This window comes from Atta colombica, unplaced genomic scaffold (assembly GCF_001594045.1).
Source record: "Atta colombica isolate Treedump-2 unplaced genomic scaffold, Acol1.0 scaffold9, whole genome shotgun sequence".
Lineage (NCBI taxonomy): Eukaryota > Metazoa > Arthropoda > Insecta > Hymenoptera > Formicidae > Atta > Atta colombica.
Window position 1 is genome coordinate 3,403,974 of NW_017259583.1, and position 11,427 is coordinate 3,415,400.

At 39.2% G+C, this 11,427-nt stretch overlaps 1 protein-coding gene across 1 annotated transcript in view; it reads right to left on the minus strand.

Annotated features, from left to right (window-relative positions):
- Positions 1 to 3,739: 3,739 nt before the first annotated feature.
- LOC108693490 overlaps positions 3,740 to 11,427 on the minus strand; it is a 19,648-nt gene continuing 11,960 nt past the window's right edge. Inside the window, exons 2-4 of the mRNA XM_018202476.1 lie at positions 7,052 to 7,471; positions 6,391 to 6,683; positions 3,740 to 6,150 (exon numbers count right to left, since the gene is read on the minus strand). Coding sequence (XP_018057965.1) covers positions 4,374 to 6,150; positions 6,391 to 6,683; positions 7,052 to 7,471 — 2,490 coding nt within the window. The 3' untranslated portion in view covers positions 3,740 to 4,373. The remainder of the gene's footprint in view (positions 6,151 to 6,390; positions 6,684 to 7,051; positions 7,472 to 11,427) is intronic.

The following is an 11,427-nucleotide window of genomic DNA, read 5'->3' on the forward strand; positions in this document are numbered from 1 at the left end:
TCCTTAAGAAGTATCTCGTTTTCTCCGAGTAACTTCGTGGAATATCTCGAAGAGAGGTCGATGACATGCGCATTAGCTTATATAGAGAGACGTTCGGTTTAAAGGTCCATTAGATCTCCGGATGCAATATCGTTGCGACAGGTGACACACTGAATCGTAAGACGCAGATGGCGTATATTAAGGATACGCCACCCGATATATCGTCACTAAGAAATGGAAACACGAATGAAACACGTTTCGTTTCGATCGATCAAAAAGAGGGATAATATTATTTCACCTGAGTATTCGAAAATGTATGTTGCAAACATATCGAATGATGTGTAAATAAATAAATTGCATGCTGTACATTTATGCAACGTGTAAACTGTTTGCTAAATACATATATTCACCGTTTAACCCGTATTTTTCCGTTTTAATCGAGATGAAAATTTTTTCTCTTTTCACTGAATTATATGAACAATCACGAACATATCGTAATATTTGTGTTATCGTCGACGAATTTTAGGTCGTGACTTAGCATGACAAACGATTCAGTGACTGATTTAACGTGACTGACAAATATGAGTTTGAATTGCTTTTCGTGTCGCATATGTTAGTGGTATCATTCCTTCTAATGTGTGTTGCAGAGTTTCACGATAATTACAATAGTTTGATACATTATACGTACGCTGTTTTCTCCGACTGGGAATACAGTGACAGAGAGAGAGAGAGAGAGAGAGAGAGAGAGAGAGAGAGAGAGAGAAAGTAGAGAGAATCATGAGATGGAAAATCCATTCACGATCTAAGCTTCGGCTTAGGGTAAGCCTCAGATCGGCCCATGATTTCGGTACTTCGATAACCTAGTCGTGCCAGCCGCCGGCGAGATGTTCATAGGCGATCCTCGATCGATTTTCCCGGTATCTCCTGACACAAGGGATTAGGTCAGGGACCAGAGAAACGGGTTAGAGCACGGCGAATCGGATGCTAGCACGACCATCCGAGTGATGAGATGATTGGCTCGCTGATGAAACCTGATAGAACTGCCTGCTGCTTGGTCGATCTGGCTTGGCGGATTATGTTCTCCGGTGCGAGAGAGCACGCTGGATTACAGCCGCCTTGATCTCATCCATTTCCGCCACGGATACCTATTCTGCTTCGAAGCCTTTTGGAACAATCTATCGTTAGAAATTCGAAGATTCAATTTCGAGAAACTCGGAAACGCTAATTTCGACTGCGGCCCTATTTTCGTTGTCTGATATGAATATAAGAGAATGTACTTTATTGTTCAGTTGTCACGTTTTTATAAGACGACAGATATTTTTCTTGTATCTTTTTATATTATATCATCTCTAATCATTGAGAGAAAGAGAATTGTTATAATAAGTTTTAAGTAAAATTCAGAAATGTATTTTACAATATTGCATGTTTTCTCGTAAAAGATTCTATTATTCCGTATAATTTTAAATATAGATATATTGGCACTTATATTTTTCTTCTGAATAGATTTGGTTATTCATAGCTGATCATAAATTAAATAATATGTAAGTATCTATAAATTCAAGTCAAGATATCGTCTGCCGGGAGCGGATATCGAAGAAGGAAGAGAAAGCAACAAATTGCATCTAGTTGAAAACTCGTTCGGCCATCTCTCTTGACTTTCCACGACGAGCAGCCGGTCTCGAGAAAAATGACACTCTTATCTGAAAAATGGCTGGCCATAAACAATTCTGCGAATCGGTGTACGATAGCAGGCGGGCTGCTGCTTTCGTAGCACACGTCTTGGTATCGCTCTTTAACCTGTCGACAAAGTACCGTGTGATAAAACTTGGAAAAATCGTGACTTTGGTAGAAAAATTACGAGGATATAAAAAATTTTGTTCTGTCCTCGCATAGATAAGACATTCAATTACCAGTGAATATCCGCGTATCGCGTGTTCGCGTGTCATTAAATATTATTTTCTTTGTTGAAGTTTTCTGTAGTCTTTAAAATTAATTGTAACGCAATAATTCACGAATCTTTCTAAAACAAGAAAGAGAAAGAGGCAATGAGTAAACGTTTTTTTATTTTATCTATATAAGATAACCAAAGGCACACGTAGGTATCACTACACAAATATTGACGAAGAGTTCAGAATGCTTTATTTGAACAAAAATTAGGAAATGTCGAAATCGCATATGATTCATAGATTCTCAGAATTATACATTCTCAGAAAAATGTATATTGTGTGCGTGATAAAAATAAAAAATTTTTATATGAAAAAAATTTTTACATAAAAATTTTTTGAATGAGGATCTTTTAAGAAGAATGTAAAGGAGACATTGCTTTTTAGTTAATTAAAATAATTTTTGATTATTTGATTTGTATTATCTAATCAATTGTTTAATTTTTAACGTGAAATTACTCAGTAATTGTTTTAGTAAATTGAATTTTAATCGCATCAACATTTACCTCTAAATTAATTGAAAAGTAACTACTAAGTCCTATTATTCATTTACACTCCTGACATTTAATTTACCGGGGCGCTTTAATTTTCAACGTTAAATAGCGCGATAATTAGGTCTTAGATTAAATTCGCGCTGAGGGAAAAATCGACTACGAATTACTGGGGAGAGTGCGAATATTCCTTATAAATTTATATTGCGAGGTTGAAACTCGTCGGAGAGAGAATGCGAGTATTGAGATGCGAAATTAGGAAAATTAATTGTTGTCGTAGACAGACATACTTCGTCCACGATCTTTTCGCGCAGATACTTTTTCCACCACGTCCGGACGTCTTTGTTGCTCGCCTTCGTAGCTCGCCGAACGAAGTTTTCTCTGGGTTTTACCATCCGTAGAGGCGGCCGTTTAGACGTCAACAGCTGCATCGCAGCCCGTCCCGGTTGCTAGTCGACTCTATTTGTTCTTCTTACATTCTTCATGGAATAGTTTGGTCTCGCCGTGGATATATACCGACTGACTGCACGCCCGAGAGGGATTAAGAATATCTTTCGGCTCTCGTCGGATGTTCCGAGGCGAATCGGCGTTGGTTCGCGGCTGCATTAATCCCAGGGTGTTTCTCCCTTCGAGTGAAGCACCACTGCGGGTCGTTTGATAAAAGGGACGAATACGCCGTTGACGACCCTCTGAACTCGGAAGTTCTCGAGGAAGAAGCGAGAGGTTGCGTCCATATAGAGAAAACTACTTGAATCGTAAAATTTTTCGAGATAAGATACAGACAGTATAGGACATTTTGAACATGAGAGATTTAGATAAGAGAAATCGATGCGCTTGTTGAACTTACGAATAAGTACTTTGTGAATTGGAATACGCTTTCCTCGGACACCAATCGTTATCTTAAACGAGAGAGATACTTGTCCGAGAAGGAGGAGAATAGCCGGAGGGAGATCTGATTGTTGAATCTACGTAATATTTTATCATCCATTCAGACTGGTCGATTATAAAAGCAAAGATAAATATTCTGTGTTTCTCTATGCGAGCTTTCATATTTCCTGAATCATGCAAGTCGATAATGGACACAGGAAATGTAATCAGAGAACATACGATGCATGTATACGAAAAAAAAACCATTGAAAAAACCAAAATGTATCGCGCGCGAACGAATAATTTCTTAATAATTTATAATAGAATTAAATTATGAATTATTGTGAAAAATATATTGTGACAGCAATTTTTAAATGCATGTATTCTTCTTGTATGGAATTTAAAAATAACTGTTAAAAATAACAAACATTTTAAAGGATTGGTATTGATACTGATAAGTTTTCTCAGATGTAAAATACTTATTTAATAATACCTGAAGCAAATATATAAATTTATGTTTTTACATTCATTTGTCACAGATAAACATAAATAAATCAATTTTTCTCGCGCGGTGGTACTTTTCGATTTACTGATCGCGCAGGCTTTTATCGAAAACCATTGTCGTGTTACGAACGCGAATACATACAGTCATATGCGACGCACTAATTTTGGCACAACTTCGCCGCGATACTTTCGCATAAACCTTGTTTTAGTCAACAGATTCAACTTTTTCGCGAGAACACCATTCAAATGGTCACGCTGAGTGATTGTTCTAACAAGGGTTTATTCATACACTCACGGTTTAAAACTAAAAACACTTCTCGTTCTCGGGACTGACAAGTCCAAGCCTTGTATGCATAAATTGCACTAATTCCTAACGCGTATTTTCTCTGTATTGTGATACAGACACACAATCTTTCAGCCGAGAGCTCCAGGCGACCTCGCCTGGCGGAAACTCTCTTACGCAATCGCTCTGGCAAACACACGCATATGCGCGAACACTTTCCTCATACAGTCGGCAAAAAGAAAGGACACTTTAATCTTCTTCGTTCTCGACAACGCATAATACTTATATCACAGATAATGAGCGCCGCTACGCCTTGGCCGCGTTTGTGGCGATGGAATCCTGGTCGGGCTTGGTGGGCAGTGGCCTGTTCGCCATTTTGCTAGTAGATGCGGAAGTTTGCTGGGTTTCTGGCAGCTCTGAGTAGAGATGGGCAGTTACGTCAGACGGCTCGGCGTATTCGCACAGCAACGAATTCGGCCTCTTATTGTTCGTTTTATTCGAAGCACCTAAGATACTGTCACCGAGAGCTTTGAGGAAGCTCATCGGTCTAGTGGATTGATTCCTGCAGCTCGAATCCAGCTTTGGACTTTGTGGTTTGCGATCGTCAGCATCGTAACCGAGGTTCTGTGGAAGACGATTGTTGCCGACAAGATGATCGTTCACTACGTCTGGTGGTAACGGCTGTGGCGCTCTACCAATCAAGCTCTCCAGGATCGGTTGCGACAGTCGACTTGTACTGGGTACCGTCTCGTCGCCCGGCAATTCGGCGTATAGATGATTTTGATCGGTGGTACGCTGATCACGCGGTTGCGCGTATTCGGTGATGGGCGGTCTAGTACGTATCTCGGTCGGATGTAGCTTATCCAAAGATGGTGCTTTGGTGCCAATATTTACGGATGGTCTCGGTGCTCCGCGAGGTCTTCTGATCCTCGGTCGGATCACGTCGTACGCGTTCTCTTCTCGATCATCTACTGGTTGCCGATCATTGTTATTATTGCAACTCTCTTCGACTTTGATAAGATCGTATAGATGCTCGATCATGTCTCTCGCCTGACTGTGATTGTCAGGATCGTTCAATCGTTCCTGAAGATCCCTCAGGTACTCCTCTGTCAACTCCTCCGGCAATGTTTGCGTAGCCTTGTTCTCCGTGTATGGATAAACGTCACCTTCCCCATTGTCGTCCTCCGTACCTTCTGCTGGAGTATCCATTTCAAGAATTCTGGTCTCTGCTTGGAGACCGGCATATTCGTGAACGCTTAATCTCGATATTGATCTAGCGGACGTCGCGGCGGTCATACCGTTGCTGGACGAGAGCCAATTCGACAGATTTATCAGCGAGCCAGATATTAGTTTGGGACACACGCCGCGACGACGCATATAGAGAATTCCTGAGGCTAAGATCACCACAACGACGACAAAGACTGCCACGATGCAAACAATGACGATGATCCTCTTCTCGCGTTCCAGCTGTTCCAATTCGCTCATCTCCATGTCGAAGAATCCCTTCTGTCTTGGATAGATGTGAGGACCCACGCTGGGTGGACTAACGCTCGGCTCTGGCTTAGGCGACGGTTTCTCGCAATCGACGTGCTTTTTCCGTTCCGTACATATAAGTTGCGTGAAGTTTTGCATAACCATGAAACCCTTGGGCGGATTGAAGCATTTTTGCAAGAAGTCATCGAGTTTACAATAGCTGGAGTTCATCATCCATACATTGTTACCGCCTGTTATTTCACTCATCCAATTTTCAAGATTGCACCTGCATTCTTCTTGAGTGAAATAATTGTTACCAACGCGTGCAGAGTTCACTTTCTGCGACAACATTGCAAATTTGAGGGATCCCGGCCTTGCCTTCTGTATTTCATTGTTCGTGAAGGAAAATTCGAGATTGGACGCTGAAGTGGCACTGACCTCCGCTTTAATCGCGTCGCTCTCTAAGTTGACAAAGACATTACGATCGATTGCTATGTGATTCCATTGATGTAGCACGATCGAGCCCTGTTTTAAATGTACGAATTCGTTGTTGTTAAAGGTGACAGTTGCTGCCGATGTATTAATGGCACCAGTGTCTACCTCGGACAATCTAAATGGAGAAAGAAATACAAGAGAAAAAATGAAATTTAAAGCATGTATCAATAAAAAAATATTAAGAAATTGAAAAATAATGTAATTAAGGAATAAAAATTGAAAAATATAAAAATTAAATCAAAAACATTAAATTGATTCTGCTTTTCAGAAAAAAAAAAGTTTGCAAATTTGCATTTTATTTTGTATGAATTTCTCCTGTTATTGTAGTAAGGATCGATAATGTAAATTTGACAACCTGGAATGTTGGATTGTGAGATTATCATGTCCGGCTCTGAAGGCTGCTGTGTTGATATTCTGAAGTTGTACATCGACAAATTCGAGACTTTGGATAAGCGCTCTGTCGCTAAAAGCACCGGACTGAATCTCCTGGATAGACGTGTTGCTAATAATCACGTTGAAGATGGTCATGGCACAAAAGGCATCCTTGCGTATGGTCCTCATCGAAATGTCGTCCATGCGAATTTCCGCGATAGCCGAAGGAAAAACCGACGTGGGTAATTCCTTTATCATCACATTTTGGAACATAATCTGTATCAAAGCAAATTTATACGAAACTGTAATTATATTTTTGAGAAATGGCCGCTTTAAGAATTATCTGCGGATTTTTAGATCTAATTACACAACAATTCATATCAGTAGAAATTAGTACGAATCGCTCTGAGCTTCATTTAAAGTGACATTCAAAACGGAACATTACAAATAATATTATATAACTTGTTCATATTGATGTGTTATCTGATATCAGAAATGAATAGTATAATATATCAGGGATGCGAATATCATATAGATACATCAATATCAATAACATTATTGTCATTTTTAAAATAAAATAGATATGTGAGTATTGTTTAACAACTTGTAATAGCGATATGCGATAAATTTGAGAGATATCTGACCTTGGTCGCTGGTCCATGTCGACCGGATTGAGGCGCTTCGAATTTAAAGGCATTACTAGAGAGCTCCAAGGACGACACCTCCCTCACCTTGAGCCACAGCAACCATGAGAAGGTATTTGGTTTTATCTCCACGTGTTTGCATCGTGATATCGAGACGCTCAGCGTGCCGCGGGTATTCCGGAAAGCATGACTCTCCAGAAACACGCTATTGCACTCCGACACTTCGAAATGCGTATTGGGTGCGCTGAGATTTTGTAAGGCCTGCCTTTTGGCGACTAGGCTGTTGATCCCCGAAACATGTACACGTTTCAGGGGTGCGCCTCCGCCAAACGTACCCGTTTGTATTCTTAGTTCTCGGCAGTGAGAGACCTCGAGTTCTGTTGCCTCCGGCGGAATGATTCCTTCATGCAGCTCCACATTCTAAAACAAAATGAAGGATAGAATATGATATTATAAAGTCTCTTATTGTTTGTGAACGATTTACACGTTAACAAGCAATTAAAGAAAATTGCAACTCTGCACGGCGTATACATCGACGTTGTGCCAAGGCCGTGTGCCTCGTCATTCGCCTTCCAGATTTACATCTTGATTGCGTAATGCGTATCATAACAAGGCAATTGACTAAGATTTTCTGGAAGCGAATAATAAATGTGTATTCGTTTCTTTATTTAAGACTTTGATTTACAACAGTCTTGTCCAGAATTATTGTGTTATCAAAAATTATAATCTTATATTTTAAACCGTAGAACAAAGAAGATATTCTTCTCATTAAAAAATTTATAATTTCTTCAAATCATTTAGCTGTGAAGAAATTTATGTTATATAGATAGCATTCTGTGAGGTAACAATATAGATATTTTATTTATTTTACTAAGTATAATATAATGAGTTATGAAAAGGAGAGATTTTGTTTATTTATAATTTTTAAGAATAATTAGATAAGTAATATCATAAAGCGTTAATTTATTCTCATTAAATAATAGAGTTTTATTTGAATTGAGGTATTAATATTTTCACTGATTTCTATATCTTCTTGGCAGTTATTTATAGAAGTTTATCTCAGCGTCGGTTTGTCGAGATATTTCCTGAGCTAGCGTGATCGTATGTGACTTGGACTTCTTAACATCTCTTTCAGTTTCTCTCTGTCATATTTGAAAGTATTTCTAGATTGTGATAAGCTTTCTAAAAAGAGATACCTTGTATATCCTCAATACTGCAGTTGGAAAACAGCCGTGCGTCGTTAAAAATCGTTGAAAAATACAGGAAATAAAAATATTCAACAACCAGTCCGCGAATGATAATCCAAATCTCGCAGCCATTCGTAAAATCTGACTTCGGAAAATCCGATCCTCGTGAGATATGAATTTTCGACGATCCGTAAATAAATACTGTAAATAAACATCAGCGCCATTCCAATTTTTCGTTCACTTCGGAAGAGTATCTTTTCTCGCGCTTATTAGAAATTATTTATTCTATTTCTATTTTCAGACCGGAGCTTTGTTTACTATGCTGCATGTGAGTGCATCCGGCTCCTCCCGGCACCTTTGACCCACCCGACGAACTAAATCTATTGTCTGAAGATATTTTTGTCATTGAGATATCACAACACTGTTTATAGGGATCTGTTAAACATACTTGGGAAATACGACGTGTTAACCAACATGTAGTTTAAGTAATCTTAAACTGCACGACTTGATTCATTATGTCTTCTGTGGGATATAGAATAAGAAAAATGCGACGCAGCGGATGTTAAGGTGCAAACATTCAACGATTGAATTATTTTGTACGTGTCACTATGCACAAACATGGGATAATTAATTTTTCTTCATTTATATTTTTTCATTTACGATTATCGTTTGTTTACTTTTTTTTACATCATACGTCAAAGACCTCGACATAAAATATACTACAGCATTCTAAAAGTTATCTCTTCATTGAAAAACATTATCACAGTCAATAAAACCACAGTCAATAAAAGATATATCATAGGCGTCATTCGTTTGAAATATTTCTTTTCTCGTTCTAAACAATATTTCATTATTCACCTCCGTGTAATACAATAAAACTTTCGTAAGTTAGCGAAACGAAATTTTACTCTCTTCCTGTTTGGATCTCTTCCAGATTCGACCACGCGTGATGTTTACTTTCTATAGAAAATTATTTTGCCGCACATGATTTATTTTCACATTTGACTTGGGTTCATGCGAAAAAAAACTCAAACAGACGTAGACCACGTATAATGCTGGTTCCTTCAAAGCACCGGAAAATCGTTTCAAGAGTTCATTAGAACACCGATGAGTCATGCACTGTTCACATTCGTCGTGTAATGCGTACGGTTCGACTTTCGCATCCCGTTTCTCAGTTACTCCATGGGTAATACGAGGCTCCGGTTTATTCTTTCATGTTTTGTCGTCTCATCGCGGTCGATCCACCATAATTTGCGGTTCGATTTCAACCAACGAGTCATTCTTGAATGCTTCCTATCGGAAAAGAGAGAAAGAAAAAAATACACTTCTCATCGGATATCGTTGTAGATATATCCATCGGATTAATGTAAATGTCGAGTGGAGTGAGATGAAATGTATCGCGATTACGAGCACAGGGGCAGCTATGCCAGACAATTTCGTTGGCTTACGGTGACTGCAGCTTCATTATGACTCAGATTATCCAGACAGGTACGATCTCCGATAATATTGAATTCAGTTTCACGACAGCGTCCGCTAATGCATACCTACATAAGCCCAGAAACACGTTCCTATCCACTAAGCGTAGATCCAGTCCAAATCAAATTATTGTATTGAGATGTGTATTATCAATTTGTTCGCTTCTGATCGAATATTTTTATGATATATGCTTTCGCTTTCTTTTCAATTTTATTTATGAAATTATATTGTTATCAGCTGCAATGCGTTGCGAATTTCCTGCGCATTAAACCCTGTATACACGCTATTCCAGTGATAATACCGCGGAGTGAAGTAAATGTAGTGGCGCCGGCGTGACGGTAGTTCGTTCCTAATTAAAAATATGCGTTATTTCCTTGCAACCTAGCGTGAATTTTCTACACAGATAGAATTAATTAACGAAATAGAAGCACGGGAAAAACTATGACATCAAGTGTATAAAAACACGCTATGTGATATGTTTACGCGCGTTCACATTGAATTTTCTTTTCATTGTGTATCATTGGTTACTTTGGATGTATCGTGCTGTGAAACAGCTGTTGCAGTCAACGGTTCTTTAGAATGGAGGAACGCGGTCTGCAGGTGCGGCGGAGGAAGGCGCGAACGTTGTGTGACATACATAAGTTGGAAAATGCGTCTCTCTCCTCTCTCTCTCTCTCTCTCTCTCTCTCTCTCTCTCTCTTCGTCTTTCTTCCTCCTCGATGAATGACTAAGACTGCTCCTGGAAAGTCATGCCATTTCATATGGTTGGTGTGACTCAAGGGTCGGGACGCACGGATAACGCCGGTTATTTCTGCATCGCGGGCCTCGGGCACAAAGAGCATATCTCTCTCTCTCGAGGTCCCGCGCGAGTTACGAACGACATTAAAACGTCGGTGCGATTTAATTTTGCGGTACCGGGAACGAGGGATCGCGAGCTGGCCTGCAGCCATCATAGAATTTTCTATCGTCGCGATGTGTTCTAGGTGGCAGTTTAATTTCCATACTCACCCGCGTAGGTTCGTCCCACGTTACGATATAATTGACATGCTAACAAGAATCGCTACTCTATTGAATATGGAAAACATATAGGATCAATTCGTGCCAATTTACGCGTTGAAATGTTTGTCGAATTTCAGTCATTAAGGGTTGCACAATTTTTTATTATTTGTTTTAAATTATTCTTGAGAAAAACGTTGACGATGGCTTTTAGCCACTGTCACAAACAAAGAAACGTTTGTTTTCGAAAAATTTTCTACCAGATGGAGTTATTCGAGAATGGTTACTCAATTTGGTTGAACCCGCCCTGAAACTTTAGACCAAAATTTTTTTAATATCGCCTCGCCTTGTTTTGCTTCGTTCCGCAACAGACCGTATCGAATCGTTTCCGTTATCGTTTCGGTTTAGTCTGGTTTTATATGTTCGAAGTAAAACTTTCGTGAGAGGAAATCCACGAGATTTCCTTGAATTCCGGCATTTTCACGATACATTTAACGCTAACAATAAATGCATTGTCATTTCAATAATGTCTGTTTCATATGTAAATCAATTTGAACATAAGAATCAATCGATTAGAAACTTTTATTTGATCTTGGTCTGCAGTTTTTTGCAGATGAATCAATTCAAATTTCGAAGATTTTTTAAATATTTTGTTCCAGAGAGAGAGAGAGAGAGAGAGAGAGAGAGAGAGAGAGAGAGAGAGAGAGAGAGAGAGAG